Source organism: Nyctibius grandis, chromosome 2, assembly GCF_013368605.1.
Source record: "Nyctibius grandis isolate bNycGra1 chromosome 2, bNycGra1.pri, whole genome shotgun sequence".
Lineage (NCBI taxonomy): Eukaryota > Metazoa > Chordata > Aves > Nyctibiiformes > Nyctibiidae > Nyctibius > Nyctibius grandis.
This window is the reverse complement of record NC_090659.1, coordinates 1169924-1183891: the sequence shown is the minus strand read 5'-3', so window position 1 is coordinate 1183891 and position 13968 is coordinate 1169924. Positions and strand designations below refer to the sequence as shown.

General features: G+C 45.7%; 1 protein-coding gene across 1 annotated transcript in view; it reads right to left on the bottom strand.

Annotated features, from left to right (window-relative positions):
- Nucleotides 1-13194, bottom strand: part of CD96 (CD96 molecule) — a 28852-nt gene extending 15658 nt beyond the window's left edge. The window contains exons 1-5 of the mRNA XM_068395538.1: nucleotides 13179-13194; nucleotides 11657-11785; nucleotides 7789-8214; nucleotides 4942-5051; nucleotides 3336-3558 (exon numbers count right to left, since the gene is read on the bottom strand). Coding sequence (XP_068251639.1) covers nucleotides 3336-3558; nucleotides 4942-5051; nucleotides 7789-8214; nucleotides 11657-11785; nucleotides 13179-13194 — 904 coding nt within the window. The remainder of the gene's footprint in view (nucleotides 1-3335; nucleotides 3559-4941; nucleotides 5052-7788; nucleotides 8215-11656; nucleotides 11786-13178) is intronic.
- Between the last annotated feature and the right edge of the window lie 774 nt (nucleotides 13195-13968).

The window sequence follows — 13968 nt, the reverse complement described above, 5'->3', positions numbered from 1 at the left end:
AGCCAGCAGTGTGCCCAGGTGGCCAAGAAGGAGGTTTAGATTGGATAGCAGGAAAAATTTCTTCACTGAAAGGGTTGTCAAGCATTGGAACAGGCTGCCCAGGGAAGTGGTGGTGTCACCATCCCTGGAGGTATTTAAAAGATGAGTAGATGTGGTGCTTAGGGACATGGTTTAGTGGTGGACTTGGTAGCGTCAGTTTAACAGTTGGAGTCGATCTTAAAGGTCCTTTCCAACCAAAATGATTCTATGCTTTTCCACACCTGCACTGGATGCTGTCCTCTGCTTTCTCAGAGGACATGTTTGCTGGGTAACTGTTCTGGCAGGCAGCTCTCAAGCACAGCTCTGAATGATCTAATAGATTTTTTACATTTAACATCTCAGCCCCTGTTAACAGTTTGACATTCATTTGTCTTGCTAGGATGTTTACCAATGTTTTGGGTCTAGCAGAAATTCAATATTTAGTATAGTAGTTTCTGCTGCTGAGCTTTTACTCTTACAAAAAGGAGAAATCAATATTTGGCAAAGTTAGACGTGAGAGGCCATATATTTGCTCAGAAACTTGTATCTAAAAGTACTCTGTTCTAGAAAAGAAATATTTTAAAGCATTTCAGTCCAAAAGTACCCTCTTAAAAAAGCTCTCTCTATTGAATGTCTGTTTTCTCTCAACAGAATCACAGAATCAACCAGGTTGGAAGAGACCTCTGGGATCATCGAGTCCAACCGTTGCCCTGACACCACCCTGTCAACTAGACCAGGGCACTAAGTGCCATGGCCAGTCTTTTCTCAAACCCCTCCAGAGATGGTGACTCCACCACCTCCCTGGGCAGCCCCTTCCAATGGCTAATGACCCTTGCTGAAAAGAAATGCTTCCTAATGTCCAACCTGAACCTCCCCTGGCGAAGCTTGAGGCTGTGTCCTCTTGTCCTATCGCTAGTTGCCCGGGAGAAGAGGCCAACTCCCACTTCACTACAACCTCCCTTCAGGTAGTTGTAGACTGCACTAAGGTCACCTCTGAGCCTCCTCTTCTCCAGGCTAATCAACCCCAGCTCCCTCAGCCTATCAAGAACCTATCAAGACTCTCAACTCCACTGAGAGGCTTGTTCATGCCTTCCCCATCCTCTCCTGCCCAGCTCTCAGTCATACTCAGGCCACCTCAAGCACCTGTGGGGAAGTGCCACTGCTACCCCTCAGACTTGGGCTGCCTCCACTATGTTTAGCCCTGAAGGGTGTCAGAGGGATCCTCCACAAGGAGCTTTCCACAGGCAACAGGACCTTCCTCTCCTCCTCCTGCCCGTTACAGCACTGTGGTGAGCTGGCTGCCTGCCCTCCCTGCCCTTTTTTCGTGCCACCCAGCCCATGGAGTTGAATTGCACGAGTGTTTGAGTGACAGAGGGGATGCTGGCTTGCTGTCTTTGTTTAGCCCACAACTGTTCCGTCACCCAATGTCCCCTCCCCAACCAAGAAAGGGAATTGGGAAAAGGAGGGAGACTCGTGGGTTAAAATTTAAACAGATTTAGTAAAATAAAGAAACCAATATCAATGCTGGTACAAAACACACAAAATTATACTTAGCCCAGAGTGGTGGCAAGTTCATCTAGGGTTCACAAGCACTGAGAAGAAGGAGAGGAGAAGAGAGCAAAGCAAAAAGAGTCCCACCTCTCAAGCTTTCGCATTTATAGTGAACCTGATGTTAATGTTACAGAACACACCTGTGGGCCAGCCTGGGTCATCTGCCCTGGATTTAACTGCTGATGGCCTTGATCACCCTACCACAGCTGGCCACAAACTGGAACAAAATCTGACAGAAAATTGATTCTATAAATTTTATCACCATGAAACCAGGACACTTGCTGAGATGGGAAGACCCCCCAGGTTTCTCTTGGCCTTGATTCTCTAGCTACATCCTTTCTAATGGCCAGGATGACAGATCTGACCAATATAATGTGCTGTTGACGTTCTATATGCTTACTATCATGCTTTAGATCCTGCCCTGGTCATTTGAGGCTGGGTCTACCTGCTACGACATAAATGTTCATTTCTTCATTCCCTGGTCAGCTTTGGCACAAGGAACATGAGAAGTGCTGTCATCTGAAGTGGCTGTTTTGTCTGTCCCCAAATGTCAACTGGGTTATTCTGGCCACTGTCTCTGCCTGTTCTCCGCCAGCTCCTGCCCTGCCAGTGCATGGGTGTGTGGGCTGGTGCAGGGGTGGCTCTGGACCATCTGCTTTCAGTCTCCCCTCCCGCTGCAGCACAAAAGAGATAAATGCAGAAAAGCTGGTGTGACGCAGTTGTGAGCAGAGTGACTTCAGCGAATGGTAACAGAAAAGAGTGAGACAGCGTGCAAAATAGTTGTTTTACCTGCGAAATATCAGACGTGAAAGGGCTAAGAGCACAAAAATGCACTTCCTCCAAGATCTGGACTCTATTGGCCTGAGGTCTGAGAGACCTTCCTGAGCACCCAGCACAAAGCAGCTCTCAGGGTAGACCCTCCACCTAACCCTGCCCTCAGGACACCTGCAAGAGAGGCTGATGGCACAGCACCCCGGTCCAAAGCTGACATTTCGCAGGTAAAACAACTATTTTGCATGCTGTCTCACTCTTCTCTGTTACCATTCGCTGGTAAAGAGGAAATTTCAGATCATTAACTTCTATTTTTGTTTCTCTTGCATCAGTAACCAACAGTCACCAGGCACAGGTTTTGCTTTTATTTTTTCTTTTTTGCTGCTCCCTGTTGAATCTTTCTTTGCATTCAGAGCATCAGCCTCGCATGCCTGTGCCAATCTCAAGCCTCGGGCTTCCTTAAGCAAGTTTGAGATCCCCAGGCAGGACCTCATTTTCAGAACCAGAGCCTTTGGCAGCAGTTGAACATCACGTGCCTTCGAGGATACGACTTTGCAACAATGGTAGTTCCAAACTGCTTTAGGTGCTGACTAAATTTTGGCCATGATTTCCTAACCACGGTTAGGCAGCGTGGTCATTTTGTAACTGGGGCATGGAAATCTTGATGACCAAGGTTCTCACCTGTAACTTGCAGAGTGCCAACATAATCTTACACATCTGTGCAAGATAGTGGCAATGTGCATGCCAGCGGTGTTGAAATATGCGCAATGAATCTGCTATTTTTGATGCCAGAAATTGAAGGAATGGCCTCAAATTCTTCCTACAAACTATGGGGTTATTTACTAACATTTTAACTCATTGCAGCTGAAAAAAAAATACAGTGTAAATAGGTATATATAAAAAACCCCAGTGTATTTCAAAAGTTATTGCCTTAAGAACCAGGGAGGAATGTTACCTTTCCAAGGGCAAGTGGTCAGTTGGCATAAGCCCCTTACCGAATACTTTCACAGTGGTGCTGCTCTTCTGGACTCTCTCCGGGTGGTACATCACGTGGCAGGAAAACACCCTGCCGTTATCCGTGATTTTGGTGGGGAAAATCTTTAGAGAGTTATTCAAACCCAGGCGGACTCTTCGCCCGTACAGCGCGCTGCCGTTCCTGTACACTGCAGGACAGGAGGGATCCTTGGCCACAAGCTCCTCTTTCCTGCCATTTTCCCCCTGCGAAAAGAGCAACCCACACAATGTGTGAAGACCAGACATGCCCCCCAAATATTTTTGTAGACCAGCTGTAGGGGTGGTTTAGCCTGGAGAAGAGGAGGCTCAGAGGTGACCTTAGTGCAGTCTACAACTACCTGAAGGGAGGTTGTAGTGAAGTGGGAGTCGGCCTCTTCTCCTGGGCAACCAGCGCTAGGACAAGAGGACACAGCCTCAAGCTTCGCCAGGGGAGGTTCAGGTTGGACATCAGGAAGAATTTCTTTTCAGAAAGGGTCATTAGCCATTGGAATGGGCTGCCTGGGGAGGTGGTGGAGTCACCATCTCTGGAGGGGTTTAAGAAAAGCCTGGACATGGCACTTAGTGCCATGGTCTAGTTGACAGGGTGGTGTCAGGGCAACGGTTGGACTTGATGATCCCAGAGGTCTCTTCCAACCTGGTTGATTCTGTGATTCTGTGACCCACATATGTCACTGTGCTGACCTTTGGGTTTTTTTTTCCTTTTCCTTTGTGTAGAGTGAACTAGCAACACTAAAAAGTAGTAAGGACAAGGATGTTCCCTACAAAAAATTTAAGAATTTTCATGTTAAGAACGCAGTGTAAAGGGGAGATCTAAATAGATAATGAGCTGGGACAAAAGACTAAAAAACCTAACATATTTGAAAATCACCTTTAAGAAAACTCTCAACAGCTTCTCAGTGACAATAGATAGACATTAAAGCTCAAAGACGCTGCTGGCTGATACTTATCTCTACGTACTGAAATTAATGCTAGGAGGTTACATTAAAACAGGCATACAAATATTTGTCCAGAAAGTGAGATGCAGTACAAAAATACAACAAGCTTTATATCTCATAGCAAAATGCTTAAAAATAGTTTTAATGTGGTTAGCTAGATAAATGGGTTTGCACGTCTTCAGTGTGCATCTGTGACACAGAGGCTAACAAAACTGAAAACATCAGTCAGCCCCTTTTTTTCCTATTTCAAAGTGCCCTGATATCTCATTTCTCTACACAGCAACCATGTATTTTTCAAAGATACCACAGCAAAAAACCCTGAGAAATCCAACACAAGGAACATTTTAATTCTGTTATATTTGCTAAGTTCTTTGCCACTTTCCATGGACCTGCTCTACACATACTCCTGAAAAATTAAAAGCAATTAAGATGGAATTTTCCCTCTTTGTTTGTTCAACAGCTATTGTTTGTGGTGTCTATGTTGCAAACCCACTCTTGTACTCTTTCCCTTTATTATCACAGTCCAACACAACCGATATCTGTTGTTTAGCAGATTCTGCAGGACACAGTAAAGTCTAACATTTCTATTTCAATCTGAAAAAATACCCTGTAGTTCCTTCTGAGATTTATACCTGAGATGAAAAATACTTACCACTAGCCATTTCAAAGGATAATTGGACAAATTTTCTGAGCTCGTATCCTCGAGGCATGGAATTTCTAAAGTCTGGTTTAGCTGCACTTCCTTCACGTAGTGTTGCTCCTCTTTTGTCATTGCAACGACAAGAAAAGGCCAAGAAGGAAAATCAGAAACAATGTGCTCATTGTGCTTTAAAAACCAATGCTGACTAGTCCTCTATTCAAGGAACAAGCACTTTTTTTATTAGAAGGGAACTGTAATTTTCAACCATTACCATTTGTTAAGTGAAAGCCCTGCATCTGATTCTAGGTGCAGTTTCATGACTAATTCACAGCTTTACCTGAGTTTTTGGGCAATTCATAAAAACCTTTGCTTAACTGCAGGATCAACATGTCTCCTTTTGGAGCTGAGAATAATTTGAAGCTTCAATTTTTCTCTTACAGTTTTTCCTCTGTGGCAATAAACCTTCACAACAATTTTGTGCACCTCTATTTCCTTTTCTCTGAAGATACCCGCAGCGCTTCCTCTCACTAAGCGAGGTGTTCAGCGTGTCAGGCAGGTTAAGATTAATGCTGTTTTTCAGTGTCAGTGTTCCTTTTTTTATTCTCCAGCCTGCTCACTACCAGAAGCGGAGAACTTGTCACTCTTTCCTTTGTCATCTGTTTAAAAAAAACCATTTCAGCATCTCCCACCCTACCCATTCCCAGTCCAGGACTCCAGTCCACCTGTAGGAGAGCAGAGTGATGCACTGAACAGAGCACAATTGTGGTCCAAACATGGGGGCTGCGTGCGTGTGAGCAGAGGTGATGGCCAGGAGATGCTACGAGTGCCTTGGTGAGAGAGAATAGATATTTTTTTTTATTTATTTTTTCTCTTGAGGGGAGGGAGAGTATCGAGCAGTCCCAGGCTGTTACATTATTTGGCAGTGGGGACTTTCTGGTGACTGTAACTTCATGTCTGGCACCCAAGCACGGCGTGACAGTGCCAGTGTGCAGCCTGTGCCACAGGGATGCAAAGAAAGGTGGTGCCCAGCAGCAGAAGCAGCTCATCTCCGCTCTCTACCAGAGCGAAGCAGCGGAGGAGCTGCCTATCACAGTGGGACACAGAGTGCACAAGCCCTAGAGGGGCTGGATAGTGTGGAAAGGATCAAGGACGGACAAACGAAGCAAATCTATAGCTTCCCCAGGAAGAAAAGTGCACAGGAGACTTTGATGGGACAAGCTACCACGCAAAAGTGCAGTGCAGCGTAGAAGTATGAAGACGAGCAGCCGCCCCAGGAGCTCAGTCTGCAAACAACCTCTGCCTGTTCTCGCAGTCACGTGTCCCAGCTGCTTATTTACCTCCTGTCTTTGATCCCCATCTCCATTACCAGCCTGTTGGCTGAGGTCCCCCGTGTCTGTCAGTGCTATGTAGGCATGCTGCTCTGCGGGAGTTTTGCAGTACCTACAAGTTGAATCCGTCTGGATTCACTTCGCTTCGGTGTAGTCTGGAGCTCTACTTCATTAATGACTAGCACCCTTCTCCATCCCACTCATAGGCCGGATTAAGGTATTTTGCCTTCTTTTGAGTGGAAGTGGTTCATTGCAGAAGATCTGGTTACCTTAAAATACAAACCTGCAGGAGGTATGTTGCAAACTGAATTTTTCAGTTCTCTCTAGCAAGCAGTTATCAGTAGCACAGCTTGATACATCATGTGGTTGCTGAAAAAAAAGCCACAACGATGCTGATATGAACAAGAGCTGCCCACGTTTAACGTGTAGACAGCAATAACGGCCTTGAACATGCCAGTATCAACAAAGGGCACCAGCTAGAGAAAAGGAGCGATGCCTGCTTAGTGCTGTTACTGTATTAAGGAAGAGAGAAAAATCGCATGAAGAACAGAAGCAGGGTTTCATGCAGTTACCAGCACTGTTTGTAGCTCACCGTTCTCCACTTGATCCAGCCCCTCTGCCTTGTGAAGGGCAGGAAAATTCCCAGAGGGAATTCCCACAGCACATCCCTGTACAGCAGGTAGAGTGGCAGCTTTATCCTTGAGTTATCCAGCGCGTACTGTTTGAACACACCCATCCTCTATGGGTTGTGCAGAGATGCTGGCTCTGATTTTGCCCTTGTAAGTTCATCAGGGCAGGAGGGTGCTGCTGGGTTGCCCCTGAGGCATGCCTCCACGAGAGCAGTACCAAAATGCTTGGAGCCACTGCCATGCAGGGGCCATCAGGGAGCGAGGCAGCAGCTTGGGTTAAATGTCCCTGCGTACGAGGCTTGCATAGGACCTCCTCCTGCTGCAGGACCAATGTGATCCAGCATGGGGACCAACACCCCCTCCCTCCTGCCATGAGTCTGGCCTCACAGATGCAGACCAAAGAGGCGATGGGAGTGCTGCTGCCCTCTGCTACCCCTAACATCACCTGCACCCATCCTAACCCTTGAACATGTGCTGCATCTACAGCCCTGGGAACAAGCAGAGCGAGCATGTTGGCCTTGGAGCCCTGAACTGAAACTGTACCAGGTTTGTTGCATTTACTTTAATCCTTCTTGGCTTGTTAACAGCAACCTGGGTCAGGAAGAGGTTTCTGGGGTCATCAAATCCAGTTCCCCATGTGCACAACAACAAGCTTGCCCAACGTCCCCATCCAGCTCCATGTTTGGGCTTTTGACCTCATTTCTGGCGTTAAACAGCTGTTCCCAAAGTTGCTGCACTAATGGTTGCCACTGTTGTTTAATTTGTAGTCAAATCCATTCATATCCTATTTAAACCCATTTGTTCCTTTGCCAGTCACCATCACCGACCAAGAAATGTTGATCTGTCTTGATATTCCCCCACCCCTGTTATGGAAAAGGAACATCTCATTCATAATCACTTACCTTCTGCCTTGACAATAAGTTGAATTTTTGCAGCCTTTGTCCCATACGGGTAAGTAGCAAAACTGCACTTGTACTGCCCACTAAGGGAGGTGGTAACATTTTTCAGATGCAGAGCCCACCAGTTGCATTCAGACGTGGCAGTTGGGTCGGGGGAACACAAAGCCTCTGTAACATCCCAGCCGCAGCACTTCCTCGTGCTGAAGGACACCGAGAAGTTGTAAGAAGCCTCAGGAAAGGTGAAGTAATGGGTGCCATAAACGGGGTGATAAACAGCTACTCTGGTAAGCTGGTTGTCATCGGTCTTGGACCACTGTGTCTGTATTATGTAGGTGGTGGGTTGTTTTGGAAAGGTGCACACCAGGGTCACGTCAGCACCCGGCAAAGCATGGACCACTTCTGTTTGTGTAACGACGTCTTCAGGCTGGCCTTAAAACCAAACAGGACCATTTTCAGTGCAAGTAATCTTTAAACAAAGCTTTATCCTAAGACATCTTTGACATGATTTGGTGCTTCAGTCACAGACAACTATGAAGACCCTACAACTGTAACAACAGGCTTTCCAGTGAGGAGCTTTACAGCAGATCTCCACCAGTACAGACTGCAGAGAGAGAACTGGGAGAGCAAATGCACGCTTGTCTGGAAGAGGGCAGGGAGCTCCCGTTGCACTCACGGGAGAGAAATGGGAGCTCTGAGGACCTCTGTGAAAATGGAAATCTTTCAAATGATATAAATAAAGCACAAGCTGGGCCCGGTTATTCTGCAGGAACAGATGAATTCTTTACCCTCCACGTTATTAAACAGCTCCTGCATGGCCTAAACCAGTGTCTGTTTCAGCATTAGAGCGAGCTGCCCTGGTGTGTATGTTTTCTTCCTCAATTAATTTCATAAAGCATGTTGGAGCCCTTAGTGTGCCATATAAAAGAGTAATGGATCGGTGAAATGATGGGACTTCCAACAGGAGCCTGTACGACTTGGTTTTGCTGCTGCTGTAGTAAAATTGATTTCTCTCCAGTTCTCTCTCCTATGAACAAGAGGCTCGCAGTCCCCAAACCCCTGCAGGCAGGGCACTGACAAACTGAAGGAGATGAAGAATTTATGGATGGGGGAGTCGTAGTGAGGCAAGTAATCAATCACACCCACAGAGCCATACACAAAAAGGCCCTTTTCCAAAAGGGCATGCGGGTCCCCAGAAAAAAAAATGAGTTTGTGCAGATGTTCTTAGGTACGGACTTGTCGCCTCCCATCCCCACTGGATTTTATCCTCCCTGTGTATCAAAACATCACTGTAAATTTGCTTTGGGAACTTGCCCCACAGTCCCACCAGCTGTACCGCTGACTCCCCATGGCAGCAAGTGCACACTGCTCGCCTTCTTTACCTGAAAAAAGCGAGTACCAGTTTCACAGAATCACAGAATCAACCAGGTTGGAAGAGACCTCTGAGATCATCGAGTCCAACCATTGCCCTGATACCACCATGTCAACTAGACCATGGCACTAAGTGCCATGTCCAGTCTTTTCTTAAACCCCTCCAGAGATGGTGACTCCACCACCTCCCTGGGCAGCCCCTTCCAATGTCTAATAACCCTTTCTGAGAAGAAATTCTTCCTAATGTCCAACCTGAACCTCCCCTGGCAAAGCCTGAGGCTGTGCCCTCTTGTCCTATTGCTAGTTGCCCGGGAGAAGAGGCCGACTCCCACCCTGATACAACCTCCCTTCAGGTAGTTGTAGACTGCACTAAGGTCACCTCTGAGCCTCCTCTTCTCCATGGTACAGGGCTCCATGACACCTGAGCCAGGGGATGCTCTGCCAGGGGCCAGGCAGCCTCGACAGGGCCTGCAGGGTGGCCAGCATGTCCTGTGCTCTGCCAGCTCAGCTGGGAGCAAGACAGGGACCTGGCCCACATGGAGCTCTGGTTCGACAGGGAAGAACAAGGGCAGGGTCCCACGTCCCTGCAGAGCTGGCTGAGATTTGGTACCTAACCACTGAAGTCTGGCAGGAACACATAGAGAATAGGTGCATGGAGAACAAAGCTGCAGAATGGCCATGACGAACATTAATCTCCATTTTTTATTGCTGTGCATGCTCTGTTCATCTTTTAATTGACTTCTAAGGGATAGGATGATGTAAGAGGGTAAATAAAAATAAGCCCGAGTGACAAATACTGTGAGAAAAATTACTGAAAACTATTTTTGGTAAGTTCAAGGAGCTTATTATAGCAAATGCTCACTGATTTTACTGCAAGTTTTGCATCAGCAAAAATTAAGTAAAAAGCAATTAGCAATCTCGTGATCGGACTAGCAGGCAAGGGGCACCTAGCAAGTTATCTATCTCTCATATTCATACTGATGCTGTATCAGGTCAAAGGATCATGTAAAGAATGCCTACCAAGAATTACTTGAATATTTTATATTAAGATGAAAAAGTTACATATGTAGAAACAACATTTTCTGTTTGTTAGTAGCCCAGCACTTCAGGTTATTTTAACTGAAACCCTTTCATGCAAAAGTGTTCTTCACTTTTTGTTACCATCTCAATAATTAGTCTCAGGTTATGCAAACTTTATTTTTCCAAATCAAATGCTGTCCATTAACCCATACTTGTGCTCTATTTGAAATTTAATAGAGTAACTCCCAGAGATTTAGATGTCTGATCTCCACAAAGGGCACGGTAGTGTCCACTTTCACTTTTGAGTGACTTCAGTGAGGATTTCATCCTCAGGGGAAGAAAAACAATTGTCCTATTTTCCCCTAAACAGTATTGCTTTCCTGTATGGCATGTCTTGAGGCTTCCAGTTCTTTCTTTGCATTTGAGAACTATTATTTTCTATGAATATGAAATATTTTCCTTTCTTTTAAAATCCAATTTGCCTCAGTGATGTAGAAAATAAGAACAACCTATGCCAGATTTTGAGATACATCTTACCACGCCAGTCAAATCACGGAATCACAGAATCACAGAGTGTTAGGGATTGGAAGGGACCTCGAAAGATCATCTAGTCCAATCCCCCTGCCGGAGCAGGATTACCTAGACCATATCACACTGGAACGCGTCCAGGCGGGTTTTGAATGTCTCCAGAGAAGGAGACTCCACACCCTCTCTGGGCAGCCTGTGCCAGTGTTCGGTCACCCTCACCGTAAAGAAGTTTTTCCTCATATTTATGCTCAAATACATGACCTTTTTCCTTCCTTAACTGGAAAAAGGCATATCCTACAAAACTCCTCTTCCTAGCTGGGAATAAGTACTCCTGCATTCAGCATGATTAGCCTGCTGGGGGAGTGGGTGGAAGGGGTTGTGAACATCAGGCTTTTCCTTGGTTTTCCTCAGATCATTTTTGGTTTAAACTCCCTCTGACGGGGATGCAGTTCTCCTTACTCAACTTTTCTGAAAGTTTGCTCCCAATGACAAACTTGTTTCTCAAGCCTTTAGCACAGCAGGCTGGGTGGGGAAGAGAAAGGGTAGCATCTATTTAAGGGGTTGTAGCTGTAAAATTTATCCTCTCTTTGCATACACAGGTGTGTGTGTGAGAGAGACATATATTTTTTATTTGCTCTTTGAAAGCAGTTTTCCTTTTTGCACATTGGAGATGAGCACATGTTGCCCTAAATACAAGTGAGCTCATCTCAGTGATTATTCTGATGAAAACGAGTTAGGCATTTTGAATAAACTAAGCTGCTCTTCAGCACGAGCCATTTACTCCTCACTAGCTGCACATTATAACTAGGGTTATTAGAAACTCGTCAGGAAACAGAAAATCATCACCTACAGCTACAGCTCGCCCTAGTGAGACACACTAAGCCCACACATGCCACCCTGCCCCTCGCCACCCTCCATCGAAAGCCGACTCAAGGCATCCTGCTGACACACTTACCTGCAACGCTGGGCACCAAGAACAAACAAAAGAGGGAGAAGAGCCACCTTTTTTCCATCTTCACCTGATGAAGGTTTTGTAAATTCGTAGCTCTCTGGGCCTGCTCCCAGCAGTGTCTCAGAAGAGGAAGTCGAAGCGGTCTGCTCGGTGCACACAGGCAGATGTGTGACACAGTCACGCTCATCGTTTTAGCGTGACTTCAAAGAACTGCTTCATTAAATGCCAAAGCCTCAGTTTCCTGCCAGAGTGGTAAAATTAACTCGTGAAACCTTTATGTTGAAAACACTACCTATATTGTAAACCCATATTCAAGACTATCTTTTTTTTCCTTTATCTTTTCTGACGAGCCCAGTTTACTGGGTTAAACTCTCTTGAAAACTTGTCAGGTGTCTAAAGTTGAATATCTGGTACAAAGCATACAAAAAAAGCTGACTTTTTTTTTCTCCTCCTGCTTAATTTCCTTCACATATTATTCCAAAATAGCTCAAATATACTATTTCCACACTCTCTACACTCACTATCTTTTAAGAAAACAGCAAAAAAACCAAAACCAATCCCCCTAAATTAAAACAGTGAATTAAGAGTTTTCCAGATTCACTTTTTTTTTTTTTCCCCTGAGAAGGAGACCATTTTCTGCAGGATGAAGAATTACAGCATCACATGTGACAACATCACTTGTTGTGGTTAACCCCTGTACCTCACTCTGTTCAGACGGTAGCTTTGGTGCTGCCACATGGCTCCTGCCAGTCCTGTGATCTATCTTTATCACAGGTCACCTGTAAGTCCTTCCGAATTGTCCTCGAAGTCTTCTGCATTTCTGTCACCACCTGCAATTTTCTTCCCGACCATTTTCTGTTTCCTTCTCGACTGTTAATTTTGCTGACCTTGGAGCTCCAGTGTGCAAGGCACAGAGTTCAAGGTAAAAAAGAAAGAGCTCACTGGTCATTTCCCTATTTTATGCACTACCAGATGCAAACACATCTACACCACTTCCCTGATTTGTGCACGTGCAATTTTTTGGTAGTGCATTTCAGCAGGATAAGATCTCCAGATGGAACAGGACTGTTCCAGCTGGAGACCTTAGCCTGACCATAGCTGGCCAGGCTATGGTCAGGCCTCCAGACATGTCTTGGAGTAGAAGTGCTGCTGAATAGTTCCTTTTTTGTTTGCCTTGCTCCCCTACCTGAGGAAATGCGCTGGATGCCTGTGTCACTGCTAAGGGAATGCTCCTTGAGGGTGAAATCTCTGCTTGTCATTCAGAAGCCTGACAAAGATCTCTCTCGGAGGATCAAGAAGACCTGAAGTTCAGGATGACGAGAATATTCAAGCCATTGTAATTGACAGCCACAGAAGAGAGTAAAAAAATATTAAAAAGGTATGTGCTCTGGTTTCCAGTTCAGAGCAGAGACCACAAAGAACCTGGAGATTATCTGCAGAATCCAAGAAAATTGGACTTCAATATAGAATTTGGGCTTTCATTCATGAGTGCAGTTATGTTCGCTTCTCCTGCTGATCAGTTCATGCAAGCTTTGTCCCATGAGAGAATGTATTTGTGTAACATGGGGAAAAAAATATCTCAAATGAGCCTTTTTGTTGATCTGAAACATACATCACAATTCAACAAGACACCCCGAGTGCCATGTGGTATATTCAAAAGCCACAGAAATCCCTGAGCGGCTTGTTTCAGTTGCTAGATCACTATGTCTTGCTCTTACAATTTGCTTCCCCCCCTAAAATAACATCCTAAAAATACACTGCTGCCATGTTGCATTATGTTGGCTGAATGCAGCCATCCAGCATGGTTGCTGATCTTGGTGATGAAAGGCAGACAAGAAAGCAACCTCCCAGCCTGACGGATTTTTGTTCACTTCAGAGCTGTGTTTTGCCCCAATTCCAGTCTTAAGCCCAAAGTCTCAAATAGTCGTGCACCCTGCTGCTGACACTGATGTGCATGAAATGCTAAGGCCTGCCTATGCATACGACATCAAAAAATACTTCTGAGACACGCCACTTATCTTAGCCTACCGGCAGGGAGCCATCTCTTCCCTGGAGCAGGCCATAAAATCACAGAATCAACCAGGTTGGAAGAGCCCTCTGGGATCATCGAGTCCAACCGTTGCCCTGACACCACCCTGTCAACTAGACCATGGCACTAAGTGCCATGTCCAGGCTTTTCTTAAACCCCTCCAGAGATGGTGACTCCACCACCTCCCTGGGCAGCCCCTTCCAATGGCTAATGACCCTTTCTGAGAAGAAATGCTTCCTAATGTCCAACCTGAACCTCCCGTGGCGAAGCTTGAGGCTGTGTCCTC